The sequence below is a fragment of the Eschrichtius robustus genome, chromosome 5 (assembly GCF_028021215.1).
Source record: "Eschrichtius robustus isolate mEscRob2 chromosome 5, mEscRob2.pri, whole genome shotgun sequence".
Taxonomy (NCBI): Eukaryota; Metazoa; Chordata; class Mammalia; order Artiodactyla; family Eschrichtiidae; genus Eschrichtius; species Eschrichtius robustus.
Genome location: NC_090828.1, coordinates 38,863,468 through 38,880,803, shown reverse-complemented (window position 1 = coordinate 38,880,803; position 17,336 = coordinate 38,863,468). Strand labels below are relative to the sequence as shown.

Genomic DNA, 17,336 nt, shown 5'->3' with positions numbered 1-17,336 from the left:
TAAGAACAGTTCAGAAAATATATAAAGAACTAATAACCATATTAGAAAATGTTTAATCTCACTAGGAACCAAAGAAATGCAAAAATATTAAGGTGTTGTTTTTCATTTATTAGCAAAGATTTAAGAAAGTGATAATCTGTAGTGCTGATGAGATTTATTCAAATACTACTGATAAGTTAAAATTGGAAGGAGAATTGTAAAATGTATCAAAAGTCTAAAAAATGTTTATGCCTTTAGCCTAGTGATTCCTTTTGTAGGATTTATCCCAAGGAAATAATCAGAAATTCAATGAAAGATTTATTCTCAAGCATGTTCAGCAGAACAGTATTTAGAATAGCAAAACACTGGAAATATCCAAATGTTCAATATTAGGTGTATGGTTAAGAAAATCATAGAACATTTCCAAAACGGGCTATCTTGTAACTATTTCATGTCAACATATTTTTCATCTCATTTCACTTTTTAAAACCTTCTTGGGCTTCCCTGGTGGCACAGTGGTTGAGAATCTCCCTGCCAATTCAGGGGACACGGGTTCGAGCCCTGGTCTGGGAAGATCCCACATGCCACGGAGCAACTGGACCGTGAGCCACAACTGCTGAGCCTGCGCGTCTGGAGCCTGTGCTCTGCAACAAGAGAGGCCGCGATAGTGAGAGGCCCATGCACTGCGATGAAGAGTGGCCCCTGCTTGCCGCAACTGGAGAAAGCCCTCGCTCAGAAACAAAGACCCAACACAGCCAAAAATAAATAAATAAATTAATTAATTAATTAATTTTAAAAAAACTTCTTAAAAATTGTTAAATATATCATCCTTCAAGAAAACACATATAAAGTACATGTGTAGAGAAGAGTTATAAAGTGTACTCTTACGTCATCTTTACTGGGGTTTAAAAATAGAATTTCTGGGACTTCCCTCGTGGTGCAGTGATTTAAGAATCCTCCTGCCAATGCAGGGGACATGGGTTCGAGCCCTGGTCCGGGAAGATCCCACATGCTGTGGAGCAACTAAGCCCGTGCGCCACAACTACTGAAGCCCGCTCACCTAGAGCCTGTGCTCCACAACAAGAGAAGCCACCACAACAAGAAACCCGCGCACCGCAACGAAGAGTAGCCCCCGCTCACCGCAACTAGAAAAAGCCCACACGCAACAACGAAGACCCAACGCAGCCAAAAATAAGTAAAAAAATTAAAAAAGAAATTCTTTCAATTTAACATCGCTTCATAAAAGGAACAGCATTTTTCAGTTCCCATTTAAATTGGAAAGGATTTCTTTACTTCATGATAAAAGAGACTCTTAACCTTCTTTGTATCTTTACCTAACTCATTTTATAGTCATTTATTGATAGAAATAAGGTCAGTGTACCCAAATTCTTGAGTGTTGTTTTTGTCTGCTGCTTAACAACTACTTCATTATTTGTTTTGATCTTTAAGTTCCAATACATGAAAAAAAAAATTCCAATACATAATTGAAACAGCTTTCAGAGGAATGTTTATAATACTATGGGATAAAAAAAAAAAAAAATATATATATATATATATATAGGTGAAGAAATCAAAATACAGGAAAATAAAGAGTTAAAAAATAAAGTTAGAAAATAGAGAAATACAGAAAATACATATACTAAGACATATTAGTGTTTTTCAAACTTCTTTTTGACAGCAATACATTGTAAGACATATTTTACACTGCAACACCATACATACATGCATATACACAAACATTTCATGAAGCAGTACTTACCCTTCCTTACTACTTGCTATGTGCTCTGACATTTTCTTTCTATTCTTTTCTCCCCCCTTTTTCAAGTGCTTCTTGCAACTTACTAATGCGTCTTGACCCACAATTTGGAAAACAGACTTACACAGTAGGAAGATGAGGGTAACAAATTTGACTCTGCATTTCTTAGAAGGTTATCCGTTAGGGAGAAACAAAAACATGTTTCTGAGTAGTCATAAATGAACGAAGAATGGGGGTGAGATGGCATGTCTGGTAAACTTTTCATGGTGACTTTGATCTTTGTTAAACTGCTATGAAGTTCCCTTGGTCTTGCCTAACTGCAATGTTGCTCTATAGCTAAGGAGACAACTGTCTCAAGAGAAGCACCTAAGGGAATCTCTTGAGAAATCTGGATCAGCCATGTTACTCAAAATACAAGAAATGGGATCAACAATGGAGATGGAACGGAAACAGGTAGAGAGATTTTCTCTCCTTGTTTATGTTGGGAAAGTGAAACCAAAAGGGAAAAGCTAATGTTTTACCTACAAACCTATAGTTTTGCTTATTTCCTCTAGATTTATTAAATTCTTTTCTTTAGTATTCCTCTATTAACATTCTTACTACAATTTTAAAAATTTTAGTGCAAAATAAGAAAGGACTCTGACGCCATTTAGTCCAACGCTCTTAATTTATGAATGAGGGAGCTAAGGACAGAGAGGTTATTTTGTCTCAGGCTTTACAGAAGTGAACTCTTAGCTCCTGGGAGGGAATCCTTCCCCCTACACCATATAATCTCTGTTACAAGAATTGATTTTGGAAGGCACTGACCTAGTCTCATGTTATATGTATTGTATATGACGTGCATAAAAAAGAAAGATTAAACTGAGCTGACATTTGAAGCAAGGAATAAGTCAAATAATCAGGAATGTGTTTGCATTGCTGTTTTCAAGTCTCATTTATTTTAGCATAATATTTTTGCTTTCATCAAAGTTGTTATTTGAAATATCTATATGTAATTTAGAATATTTTAAATGCTAAGTACCAAGGCAATTAGTAGTTTCAAATCATAATACCTATTATTAGATTACATAATTTTTATTATTTTAACGAGTGCTGTCCTTCACAATGGAATTATAAAGAGGATTCTACTTAAAGAATTGGCAAATGATCCTTTATTGCTATACCTTATATTGCCAGTATAGTAGGCACTAGCCACATGTGGCTATTTAAATAAAAATTAATTTTATTTGTTAAAATTAAACAAAATTAAAGATTCAATTCCTCCCTCACTCTGGCCACATTTTGAGTGCTGTTGAAGAGTGCACAGAAAGTTCTCCTGGACAGCACTGCTGGAAGACACTGCACTCTGTTGAGATCTTTAACTGTAACACATAAACACCGCTTCTTCCTCCAGGAATATTAAGATCAGAAAAATCTGCCTTACGCCTGTGCTATAAGTTAGCTTAGTAGAAATCTTTACCTTACAGAAAAGGAGTTTTTCTTATACGATTTCAGGTGCAGCAAAACTGCATTGCCCTACGCAGTTCTATTCAGACCACCCAAGAACTACTGGCACAGGAGCGACAACAGAAAGGAGAGTTGGAGACCGCTACCTCACAGCTCAAGTCTGATCTAGGTATGAAAATAGATGCTAGAAATTACACTTTTGTTAGTTTTTTGAGATTTCATGTGAAAACTTTTTAAGATTCCAAATTCTCGAAGTGGCCAGTGTTACTGGTATTTCCCACAGACCTGAATGTAAAAAATTGCTGATTTCCTTTTTATCTGTGGCACTGAGAAAGAGAATGTTGGTAATAAAATAGAATTTGACCCTCTTTTTTTTTTTTAATTAATTAATTAATTAATTTATTTTTGGTTGTGTTGGGTCTTCGTTTCTGTGCGAGGGCTTTCTCTAGTTGCGGCAAGTGGGGGTCACTCTTCATCGCGGTGCGCGGGCCTCTCACTATCGTGGCCTCTCTTGTTGCGGAGCACAGGCTCCAGACACGCAGGCTCAGTAGTTGTGGCTCACGGGCTTAGTTGCTCCGTGGCATGTGGGATCTTCCCAGACCAGGGCTCGAACCCGTGTCCCCTGCATTAGCAGGCAGATTCTCAACCACTGCGCCACCAGGGAAACCCAGAATTTGACCCTCTTAATTGTAAACTTATGTAGATTTTTTTCAGGTTTATTTAACTGTGGACTTGGGAACATTTGGGTTCTATAAATCTAGATTGAATATTGGATAATAGAATGCTAATAAGGAAATGAGGTCATTAATCCTTGCTATCCTACTGATTCTAACCATTTATCATGTCAGACTTTCCATTCTTCAGGTTATCAACCTATTTTGGTCAACTTGTATTTGTAGAAATGAATAGTTGTAAGGTACCATAGAGAGAGGTTAGATTAACTACTCGTTTGAGGAGGAAAAAACATCTGTTTAAAAAAAAAAAGAGTCCTAAAAGGTGACAGAGCTAGGAAATGGAAGTGTCTAGACTTGATCCCAGGTCGCTCAGAGGCATGCTTCTTCCAACCCAACAGCCCTTATCAGACTACTGTTTGTTAATATATAATTGTAACAGCAGTTTTAAGGTAGATCTCACTATAGAGATCACCCAGAGTTCCAGTGCAGTGCCTTACGGATGAATAACACTTCATGGTTTACACAGGGCTTTCACATACATTATCTCATGTAATACACAAAAACTATCTGTAATTCCTAAAGTTACAAAATGAATAAATGGTGAAGTGAGGCCTCAACCTGGATCTTCTAACTCCAAACCCAGTGTTCTTGCCAGTGAGGCTTTCCTGCTCTGTGGCTGTAATGAGGACAGGGAATACCAAAAGGGAAATGAAAATTTAAAAAAAAAACAAACATAAAGGGTAATCCATTCAATACTTTTACTTACTGCTTTTAGCAGAAAGTATTCTTTTTCCATATAGTTGTTGAGTAATGAATTATTCTGTGAAGTTCTCACTGATAATGCCCCTAAATAATTTTCTGTCTTCCTGTGACTGCATGCCTACAAAAATACATGTTACATTTTATTGTACTACCACATTATCCCATTTGAGCCTTACAGCAAACTTGTGAGAAAGATAAGAAAATATACCCCATTCTACAGAAGGATAAAAAGATCTATAGTGAAGGACCCACAGTAAATAGAATAGCTGGGGCTAAAACACAGATCTTTCTATTATACTAGTTGTCCTTCTGATTAAGTGATTTTTTAAAATGTTACTTTCTTAATGGATTAATGCTTTATTTTTGAATTTTGTAAGAATATATGGAAGACCATTAAAAACATTGAGATTAGAATAACAGTAATTCAAATTAACATAAAAAAAGGAAACCTGTCTGAATACCAGCTATATGCTTCATATTGAATAATAGATGCTTTACATGCATGCAATTTTATTACTTTAAGGTACAAATAGTTATTCTAACTAGATTAATAAAAGGAATGCCTTTAGATATTTGCTTCAGTGAATTTTAAAATGCACTTATTTATTAATAATTATTTATTAGCGTTAAACATTGTGTATATATATGTGTATATGTGTGTGTATTACCACACATTAATTAAAGTGATTAAATTGTTCTCCTAAATAGGATAAACATTCCCCTTTTAGTCTTTCTTTGATTAGTGGATTTTTCAAAATAGATCATGTAGTTTATCTTTTTGCTCCTTCACATATGTTAAATTAGAATTTGTTTAAAATGAGTCTTGGACTCATTTTCAAGAAGTACAGTTTTTCTGAGTATATCATAAATAAAATGTGAGTTTTTATGTGTTTTGTAATTTTCTGGCTTTAGAATATTTAAGTGAAACAAAACTAATAGATCTTTATGAATTTTCTATGAAGCCAAACATTAACCTCAGAAAAGTGTATATCTCTTGGCTACTAGTATACAGTGCCAAACTGTTCTCCTATTTCTGCCTTTGGTTTTATTTTCACTGTATATACATACTCTGAGTGGTTTCACATCTTTTTTTTTTTCCCACACCAAATCATCCTCCTGAGCTCCAGATGGTATCTTACTGCCAACTAATCATCTATATTTAGATGCTTTGCAGATACCTCAAAACACATGATGGAAGCTTAAGTGTTGCAGTCATTTTTACTCATTATATCCCCCAAACCTGCTCCTTGCCCTGAATTCCCTGTTAGAATCCACCAACCACCCCCACTGTCCAGGTCTGTACACTAGGTATTTTCCTTGACTCATCTATTGCCTTTACCCCACCGGTCGGTCACCAAGTCCTGACAGTTCTCCCTGCTTGCTTGCTTTTCACAAGTCTTTTCCTTCCGCATCATTACCTCAGAGCCAGCTCTCGTTGTTTTACACTTGGGTTACTGCAACAGCTACTAAACTGATCTCCCTGTCTTTATTGAGCCTTTGTCAGAGTAATCTAACAAAACGCTTTTTGATCTTTTTGATTGTGTGCCTCTCTGGCTTGAAATCCCTCAGACTCATCATCATCTGTGCATTGAGTAAAATGTGACCTCATTTACCATTGTACATGACTGTGGACTAGTTTCTTGATAATTTCAGGATTTAGTTTCCAGTCTATAAAAATATGATAGAAATACTTCCATTCTCCTTATTTCTGCAAAATACAGACTAAAACAAATTTTTTTTAAATCAAAGTTTCTCAGGGAAAATACCATGTGTTTTCAATGTAGTTGTAAGTTATTATCATCATAGTTATGTGGATTTTTTTTGTTTTTAGTTTCTAGAGATGACCTCATTTCCAAGTTGGTTGAAGAAAATAAGGTAGGTTTTGAGGTTTTGAGTACAGAGGTTTTCTTTCATCTCTTCACTAAGTAGTATTTCCTCACTCATGTTTGTTTACAGTCCTTCTGATTCTCCTAAAATCTTTATTAAAAAAGTTTCAGTGTAAATGAGTGTATATCCAGAACTATGGTCAACTGGATATTAGGAAATAAATCATTTCATGCAGATTATTATAGTTTGAAAAAAGGTGCCTTGGCAAAACTAATGAGACTTATTTGCATTTTATACCTATTGCAAATGAATTGTTGTGAAGCTTTTTTTATGAAATGTAAGAAATATTAACTATTTTTGGTGATGGTTTATCAACAACATGAATGTATGTACTTACTACCACTGAATTTAACACTTAACACTTAAATAGTTTTAAGTGAACTGTACTCTTAGAAATAGTTAAAATGAGTATAGTGCTATACAGTAGGCCCTTGCTGGTTATCTATTTTATATATAGTAGTGTGCATATGTTAATCCCAACCTCCTAATTTATCCTTCCCCACCCCTTTCCCCTACAGGGGAAAAGAATCTGAAAAAGAATACATATTATTAGATGTAATTATATAATAATATAATGTATATTTGTATATAATATATAATATTAATATTATTATTATTATATATAACTGAATCGCTGTGTTGTACACCTGAAACTAACACAATATTGTAAATCAACTATACTTCAATAAAAAAGACATTTCATTAAAAAGACTTAAAAATGGTTAAAATGATAAATTTTGTTATGTGTATTTTACCACAATAAAAAATAGAATAAATGTTACTACGTTTATATCTTAAGACATTTCTAAATCAATCTCATGATGTAGATGTTATATGATGTTGACTTTTATTGAGATGCTTCTTCTGGAAAGCTAGAAAAGTGGTTCTCTCTCTGAAGGGAGAGGACGTAGACTTTGTTCTTCCCCATGTGACTAAGTACCTATTGGGTAAAACCCAGCCCACAACTCAACATCCCTATCACCTTTTCCTCATCTCAAAGAGAACCTTTTTTTTCACAGAACAAAGGTGCTTTCTTCTGCTCCACCCTCAGGTATTCCTTGATGAAAATCTCTTCCCCTACTTCTAATTTTAAAAGAGCCTTGCATGTGTTTCTTTGAAATAATAAGCTCATACTGCTAATAGGAAGAAATGTGTATGTAACATAAAGTAAAAATATTTCATCTTAGAGAGTAGAATTTTTTTGACATAAGGATACTAGGTAAATATCAAGGTTTGTTTTTAGGCAAATTCTTTCTAATTGGAGTCCCAGTATGAGAATATTTTTAATAAATAGTTTTGATAAATTTATAAATTAAGAGAAGTTTGGGAGTTGGATATATCAAGATTTTAAAAAATCCTTTATAAGACACTTATCTATGTATATTAGAACTTGAACTGGTACTAGCCACAATACAGAACAGGTATTTTGAAAGAGATACATGTAATAGCTCTTACATGTAGAAAAAGAGAAATTCTTTTTTTTTTTTTTTTTTTTCCTGTAGAATATACAGATGTCTTTCAACAAGGAACATGAAGAAAATGCATATTTGAGGTCTGAAATAATATTCCTTCATGAAGCATCAGAAAAAGCACAGGTAAATCTTCCCATTTCTCTAGTGTTTAGATGTTAATTTTGTTCAGTTAAAGAACGAAGAACCAAGATTAATCCTGGTTACGTGAATTCATACCATTGCCATCATCCAAAATTTTTATTTCCATAAGATTTACTTCATTTGTGAAACATCATCAGATTAACTACATTTCCCATTTCACCCTCTAAATTCCTGTGATACGTAGGTATTTGAGATATACTGCTAAACCATGCACTAGTTTAAACTTTGCCTTGTTTGTTTTCTAATTTACTCACTAAATGTATACCTTTTATTTCCCCCTATGAAACTCTAAGCAGTTCAATGCCAAGGGCTATCTTATACTTTCTTTGTATCTTCTATGGCAAAGCACAGTAGGAACCTAATAAATACTTGCTGATTTTGGAGTTATGTGTAATCATTTTATGTGGGATGGTGGTTCCCACATTCAGCTGATGTTTTCTGTATATGCATGTATATGGAGAGGAGTCACCACATATGCAAGCAACCGAGTTATTTCTCATAGGGCCCAATGAAATAGTATCGATCATTTAAAAGAACTTTTTGTTAGTACAATTTGATTATTTCAATGTTAGGATCATAGTGTTGTTATGCTCTCTTTATGATAAAGAAAATACAAAATGTGATCTTTCATAAAATAAAGATAACAGTAACTACTACTACTCTTACTATAAATGGTAGTTAACATTTACTGAATCCATACTACAGTAATGGCACAATTCTAAGCATTTTATGTTACTAGCAAATTGTAATCCTCTCAATAGGACTTCTTTAGAACTATTATTATTCCCATTTTAAAGATAAGAAAGTTGATATACAGAGACGTTTAATAATATAGCTAGGGATTCCCTGGTGGCACAGTGGTTAAGAATCCTCCTGCCAATGCAAGGAACAGGGTTCGAGCCCTGGTCCGGGAGGATCCCACATGCCGCGGAGCAGCTAAGCCCGTGCACCACAACTACTGAGCCTGCTCTCTAGAGCCTGCGAGCCACAACTGCTGAGCCCGCATGCCACAACTACTGAAGCCCTCGAGCCTAGAGCCCATGCTCTGCAACAAGAGAAGCCACCACAATGAGAGGCCCACGCACTGCAATGAAGGGTAGCCCCTGCTCACCGCAACTAGAGAAAACCGGCGTGCAACAATGAAGACCCAACGCAGCCAAAAATAAATTAAAAAAAAATATATATATATATAGCTAGTAAGTGACACGGTTGGAATTTGAGCCCAGCAATCTAGCTGTAAAGAAAATTAGCTATTTCTTTTCAAGGAGCAAGAGTTCTCCTCTGTCTTATCCCCAAGTATTCCTTGATAAATAGTTTGTGCATCTGGTTATAACTTTAAAATGCCCCTGAATGAATTCCTGTCTTATGATGCTGTCCCACTTATGATGCTGTCCAGATAATCTTTAGTTTATCTCTCCTTTCTTGTTACTGTTTTTTGAGTGTTTTTTTCTATTAACCCTTCAGAGTTATTTGCCCCATCCTTAAAGAGTTTGTACATTAAAACATAAGATCCTTACCAAATATACTTTGGTAAGATCCTTACCAAATATACTTTGCAAAAATCCTTACCAAATATACTTTGCAAAAAATATACTTTGCAAAAATATACTTTATCTTTGAGAATTAAGATAAATATTTTCCACAGGAATACAAATTTCAAAATACCAAAAGGACAAGAGAATTATAAACTAACTACATGTATGATAGATGTGTTACAGAAAAGATTTTTGTTTTATTTTGGAAGGTTAATCTTGTGAAATGGCACAGTCATCTGTATTTTGCTTTTTTGAATACTGTAATTGGTGATGAAAGAGCTTAGGTATTTTGTTATCAGCTAAACAATTCTGAAAGCTCATCATCCAATTTTGAGAATGGATTTCTGTAACATTGGCCATGCATCTACATTGTAAATTCCATTCTGTAGATGTCTTGCTGTAATTGACCAGCATTCAAAATTATGAAGAATGGAAGATTGGTAAACTGCCAAATGCTTCAGTTGCTCCTCTGTATCAGCAAATTTCCCCTTTTAATTTACAGTTGTTTAGGATGATGACTCCAAATATTTGAAAGTATTTTATAATCTAATGAAATATCAATTGGGATTAGGTTAAATAAATTAGGTTCACATGTATGGTGAAATACTAGGCCATTGTTAAAAATGATGATACGTAAGTAAAAAGACTTATTTATTGGAGAGATCTGTGATTTGCTGTATATGTTGTCTTAGGTTTTGAATGACCAACTGACTAGAAAGTGTTCAGAGCTGAACAGAATGCTTCAGACTGTTAGAATGGAAAATACCAGAATCATTGCTGACCACCAAGCCATTCTGCAGGTATTCATTTTTAACACTAGTCAATTTCTGGTAGAGTCATCAGGAAGCCTCCTTGGCTAAGAGATCAGGAAATACAAATAGCCAACTGGATACATAAAATATTTTAGCAATTAATTTCAAGGATTTTTCTGAATTATTTTATTTTTTAATTAGATGTTTCCTGTTTTCATCAGAGGGGTCATTTGGCCTTACACTCAGTGCTTTCTTAATGGTTTCTTCTCAAATATCATTACTTTAGGAAAAGTAATTACCTGTCCCAGTATTGATAGAATCATGGAGAATACTTATGACTGACCCTAAAGTATTTACCTTTTCCCCAAAGACCTGTGCTTTCCCATTTTGCTTATGCCATTCCCTCTGCTGAGAATGGTCTTTACTTCATTTTCAAGTGTTTGAGATTGTGTTCAGTCTTTAAGACTCACCTTCACCCAGAAGCTTGATCACTCCAATCAGAGAGAATCAGTTTTGTCTTTTAATTTCTACTTCTAGGACACTAAACAGGCTGTAATAATAAGGCTCTCTCTCTTTTTTTTTTTTTTTGAGCATACTTACTATATACCAAGCATTGTGCTAAGGATTTTACATATATTACCTTCTTTAATCCTAGCAGCTGTTACATAAAGGGATATTTGTCATCCTCGTTTTACAGATAATAAGAATAAGATTTAGAGAAGTTAATCAACTTGCCCAAAATCACCCAGCTAGTATCGGGTGGAGCCAGATTTAAATCTAGATTTGACTCCAGACTCAGTGTTTTTAATCATTTATGTTATGTTGCTTCTCTTGTTCTGCATTCTATAGTAGCAGTTTATATGCATGGCTCATTCCCTGTACTACATTCCTAGGACATTGTCTTACATATCTTTGTTATTACCCATAGGGCTAAGCGCATTTTGCACATAACAGGTACTCAATAAGTATTTTTTATTAATTCAGAAAGCATTTAGTGTTTACCTCATGCAAGTATGTTGCTAGATCTAGATAGAATTATGGCAGTGAACAAGACAAGTCCCTACTTTCATGGAACTTACAATTTAGTAGACTGAATAATGTGACTTATGTATGTAACACTTTCACAAACATTTTAAAACTTTGGAATATGACACAAGTGAGATCCCATTTTGCCAAGTATGAAGATGTGAAGGTTTACCTTGCAGTCAAATATTGTTCAAAAAGAAGTGTTTTAAAATATGTTTACAAATATAATTACTAATATGTACTATATTTACAAAAGCTTTATAAATTGTATATAGAGGAGGTGTGCATAAAATTGCTGTTTTGATAATTGAAAATAGTAAGCCAGAGAAAATTGTGCAAAACAGTTATAGACTTCTGCTGTAGCAGTATCTGAGTGCAATTTCAGATACTGTCAAAAGAATTTACACTAAACTATGAAACATGATTGTCCCTGGAGAATGGAATTATTTGGAAGAGATGTGGGGGAGATAGAGGTGGAGCGATCATTTCACTTTATATATGTTGATATTGTTTTACTTTTTAAAATATAGTATGTTGAAATTTTAAAGTACCAAAATATACTTAATATAGTTTTTTAAAAATCTTTTTTGGAGTATGGTTGCTTTACAACGTTGTGTTAGCCTCCACTGCACAACAAAATGAATCAGCCATACGCATACAGATATCCCCTCCCTCTTGGACTTCCCTCCCATTTAGGTTACCACAGTGCATTAGGTAGAGTTCCCTGTGCTATACAGTATGTTCCTATCAGTTGTCTATTTTATACATGGTATCTAAAAATTTGTTCATGTTAGGAGTTTTATAAATTTTGCAGCAAGCTGGATAAATAATGCATCTTGATTGTTGGCTAGAAGAGCTATAAAATGATAGAACTGTGGTCAGGTCAGGGTAGGTACAAAGAGCAAGCTGGACATTAAGATAAATTCTTTTAAAAGGGGTTTTATTTATATAAATTAAATTTGTCTTTTGTAAGTATCAGTATCTTTGATCAGTTGTTTAGAGTGATACCCTATCAAATGACTTCTGGCATCTTAACTTTTAATATTGCTTCTAACACTTAGGAAGAACAGAAAATGATGACACAGACATTTCAAGAACAAAACTTACTGCTGGATGCAGCCCATGCCAGTATCACTAGTGAGCTGCAGACTGTTCAGAATGAGAAAACACAACTCCAAATGCATCTGTAAGTAAACTGTGGGCAACTTTTGCATCTTTTGTTTTTGCATTTGTATTTGTTATCTTTAATGAAAATGTTTAATTCTGCATTTGCTGGGCCAGTCACAGAAATAAAGACTCTGCCCTAAAGGAACTAGTTTTGTTAGAACATTTCGGTAACTGCCCTCAGGCCGGAGATATGTTCTGTAAGAACATTTAGTCTTTCTGTTAAAAAACTGTCATTCAGCTTTCATATCTCCTTGTTCTCTTCCTGCAGGGACCATTTAGTCCTTGAGCATAACCAGTGTATCCAGAAGGCACAGGATGCTGAGAAGAGGGCAGCTGTGCAAAAAGAGCTGCTAGAATCAACTATTGCAAGATTGCGAAGGGAACTGGACGCATCAATGCAAGAGAAGACCTCTCTGCTAGAGGAGAAAGAAGGACTTCAGAGAGAGGTAGGTAGAGGCGAATTTATGTTACCTCCTGGTTGTGGTGGTGATCTTGTTTTAAAATTTTATTGTAAGTGCAAAAGACCAGAAAAGAAATACAACCCAGATGCAGTTTGTCTGAGTTGCCCATGAAAGAAACCTTTGGGTGGCTAATCTGTGTCTTTCAGCATGTGAGTGCACTGTGCCAAATAGTTACCCTTATATAGTATGAGTGAATGTTAACTAACCATTCACACATCCTCATGTTAGTTAAGGAGTCAGATTTAAAACTCGATTTTCCCAGTAGGAGTGGGACAGTGTAGCGGAAACAGTGTAAGGGGAAACAGCCCTGTCTTCCTTGTTAGGAAGGAACCAGCAGAGTCTGACATGCAGATGTGTCTTTCTAATTTCAGGGCTGTTTGTGAAGTCTGCTCTGCCTCTGAGACTCCCCGAGTGGCCCCTTTTCTGAGAGGATGTGCTATCTCTGCAGTGTAGGTATTAATTGACATGCAGGGTGTATCTGCTATAGTAGAGCCTGTCAGCTGTTTTTAAATTGACCCATTTCTTTTTTTCCCTCCTCTTGGGCAGGTTAATAAAACCGAGAAAGAAATAGCAGAAGAAAAATGCAACTTGGAGAAGGAATTAGCTAAAAGCAAGGTATTCCACATTTTATTTGTTGTTATGTCATTATATTTAATTCCTTCTGTATTGCTGCTTCCTATATCAGCTTATCTTAATGAGGAGATGGGCTATTTTGTTGTTTGTTGTTCTCTATTCCCCCAAAATGTGGGGGGAATAGAGAAGCCACGAAGCTGGATGCACTTGGAGCACTCCAGTCACTTCAGCATAAGGCTGCGTCTGGGGAATGTTTGCTTGTTGAGCATCTTGTGTTTGCCAGTGAGCCATCACTGCCTCGGACCCTAGTGTTTCCCGAGTAGTTTAGCCAGGGAGTCCCCTGAGAGTGAGCTAATGGGCCTGTGGGCTGCAAAGGGATGATTGCTGATGATGCTGGTGGTTTTTTTTGTTTGTTTTTTGGGTTTTTAAAAAAAACTAATTTAAGCTTCCTAACTTGTTAGCACTTGCCACTTTATTTGTGAGATACCCTTTTCTGGGTTCTATGAAGGTAGAATGGCCAGAGAAACAAATACAATCCTTATTAAAACAAAAAAAATCTTTAAGACATTGCTGTTTGCATTTCAAAATTTGAAGAGAGTAAAGATTATGTATCACTATCATCTAGAGAATATATCTGGAGCATCAAGGACTATCAGCCCATCCCCATTCAATAAACCCAGCAACAGGTGTCAGATATAGGCATCTAGCCTTGATTGTTTCTTGGCTCAACTAAATAGCATTCTTATGTGAACTTTTAGTTTAAGAACTGGGGAGAGGAGAAAAGCTAAATTCTGAGCTGGAGCTCAAAGACAGTTCACTAAGCTGGCAGGTACCTTCTGTGGTTTAGTCACTCATATCTAGTGATTTGCAAACAGTCCACCCAAAAAATCTTTAAATAAAGCTGACTTCCTGTGGCAAGGACTTTGCTGGGTGTCAGTGTGGCCTCAAATATGTTTTTTAAAATTTGGGAAGTTGGTGGATACTATTAAATTCATTAATACTTTTTGCTTTAAAATGCTCGTGAATATTTCATGGCTGAGGCAAATGCTATTTGTGATTAAAACATGGTATTATTATTTTGCTTGTCTGATTTCATTTGTTTTAATGTAGACTAAGTGTATGTTCATGGGGCTGAAAGATACTTGCTCGTTAGAGAGGTTCGGTTAAGCCAAATGACAGTGCTTCTGCAGAGTTCCGTTTTTTGGTCTAACTTGATATTTTTTACATGTGTACTCATTGTAAAGCTATGTTTTCTTAAAGTCAGGCTTATTGAGTTATAATTTAGAGTGAAATTCACCCTTTTTTTAGTGTACAGTTCTGTGAGCTTTGACAAACACAATCATGTAACCACCACCACAACAATCAAAATATAGAACATTTCTATCACCCCGGAAAGTTCCCTTGCGCCTTTTAGTAGTCAGCCTCTTCCTCCATCCCCATCCCCTGGCAACCACTGATCTGTTTTTCTACCCCTGTAGTTATATCTTTTCCAGAATATCATACAAATGGTATCATACAATATGTAGCATTATAAGTCTGGCTTCTTTTATTTAGCATAAAGCATTTGAGATTTGAGATTCACGCATGTTACTGTATGTATCAGTAGTTTATGTTCTGTTATATCACAGTTTCTTTACCCATTTGCCAATTGAACATTTGGGTTGTTTCCAGATTTTGGCAGTTATGAAAAAACCTGTATAAATATTCATATGTGAACGTGTATTTTTATTTCTCTTGGATACATATCAGGAATTGGACTTTTAGATCCTACAGTAAATATATGTTCAACTGTCTTCCAAAGGATGTGTGCCATTTTGCATTCCTACCAGGAATATATGAGTTCCAGTTTCTCTACACTCTCACCAGCACTTGGCATTGTCAGTTCCTTTAGTTTCGGCCATTCTGATTGGTGTGTAGGGGTATGTCATTGTGGTGTACTTTGCTCTTCTCCAGTGACTAGTAATATTGAGTACCTTTTCATCTGCTTATTTGCCATCAACAACTTAAAGTGCCTCTTCAAATCTTTTAACCATTTTTAATTCAGTGTTTGTTTTCTTATAATTTATTTTTCAGAGCTTTAAAAATAGTGTCATATTAATTCTCATGTAATAGTTATTACTATTTGTATATAAACAAATTTTATATGTGCTTTACCTACTTTTCTTCTATATTATGCCTTTTCATGCTCTTTTAAAGAGCAGAAGTTTTATATTTTGATTAAGTCCAGTTTATCAATTTTTCAAATTTTATGGATGATACTTTTTGTGTTGTAGCTAAGAAATTTTTGCCTAATCTAAGATTACATAGATTTTCTCCTTTGTTCCCTAGAACTTTTTTGGCTTTACGTTCAATATTAGGTCTATGATCCACTTCAAGTTAATTTTTGTATATCATGCAAGATGTAGTCCAAGGTTCATTTATTTTTAGGTGGATCATCTGATTGTTTTAGTACCTTTTATTATTGAGATATAATTAGTATACCATAAATTCACCTTCTTAAAATATACAAGTTAGTGATTTCTTAGTATATTCACAAGTTTGCACAAATACCACCACTATCTTATTCTAGAACCTTTTTTATCATCCTAAAAAGAAACCTAGTACCCATTAGGAGTCACTCCCTATTTACCCCTGCCCACCTCTGGCAACTACTATTCTACTTTCTACCTCAGTGGATTTGTCTGTTCTGGACATGTCATGTAAATAGAATCAAACAGTATGTGGCCTTTTGGGTCTGGCTTCCTAGCATGATGATTTCAAAGTTTGTCCATATTGTAGTGTATATAACTACTTCATTTCTTTTATGGCTAAATACTATTGCATGAATATAACACACTTCATTTATCCATTCATCAGTTGATAGACATTTAGGCCGTTTCCATTTTTTGGCTATTAAGAATAATGCTATGAACATTTGTGTACAATTCTTTTTGTGAGCATATGTTTTCACTTCTCCGGGAACAAAACTACTGGGTCATGTGATAACTCTGTTTATCATTTTGAGAAACTGCCAAATTGTTTTACAAGTAAGGTAGTTGCACCATTTTACAGTCCCACTAGCAATGTATGAGCATTCCACTATCTACGTCCTCACCTAAACTTGTTATTGTCCTCTTTAAAAAAACTACACCCATTCTAGTAGGTGTGAAGTATCTCATTGCGGTTTTTTTTTTTAACTGAGGTGAAATTCACATACTATAAAATCAACCATTTAAAAGTGAACAATTCAGTGGCATTTAGTACAATATTCACAATATTGTGCAACCACCACCTCTGTCTAGTTCCAAAACATTTCAATACCCCAAAAGGAAACCCCATACCCATTAAGCAATCACTCCTTATTCCCTCCTTCCCCCAGCCCCTGACCAACACTACTCTGCATTCTGTCTCTATAGATTTACCTATTATGGATATTTCATATGAATATAATCATACAATATGTGATCTTTTGTATCTGGCTTCTTTCACTTAGCATAATGTTTTTGAGGGTCATCCATGTTTTTGTATCAGTATGTATCAGTACTTCATTCCTTTTTATGGTTGAGTAATATTCATTTTGTGTGTGTTGGTGTGTTTGTGTGTGTGTGTGTGTTGAGTTGCCAAAAAGTTCGTTTGGGTTTTTTGTAAGATCTTACAGAAGACCCAAACGAATTTTTTGACCAACCCAATATATGTATGTGTGTGTGTATACATACACACACACAC

The 17,336-nt window shown here is 35.1% G+C and overlaps 1 protein-coding gene across 1 annotated transcript in view; it reads left to right on the top strand.

Annotated features, from left to right (window-relative positions):
- Positions 1–17,336, top strand: part of CCDC150 (coiled-coil domain containing 150) — a 103,918-nt gene that overhangs the window by 14,310 nt on the left and 72,272 nt on the right. The window contains exons 6-13 of the mRNA XM_068543845.1: positions 2,072–2,209; positions 3,230–3,350; positions 6,449–6,492; positions 8,007–8,099; positions 10,345–10,452; positions 12,492–12,616; positions 12,866–13,043; positions 13,605–13,673. Coding sequence (XP_068399946.1) covers positions 2,072–2,209; positions 3,230–3,350; positions 6,449–6,492; positions 8,007–8,099; positions 10,345–10,452; positions 12,492–12,616; positions 12,866–13,043; positions 13,605–13,673 — 876 coding nt within the window. The remainder of the gene's footprint in view (positions 1–2,071; positions 2,210–3,229; positions 3,351–6,448; positions 6,493–8,006; positions 8,100–10,344; positions 10,453–12,491; positions 12,617–12,865; positions 13,044–13,604; positions 13,674–17,336) is intronic.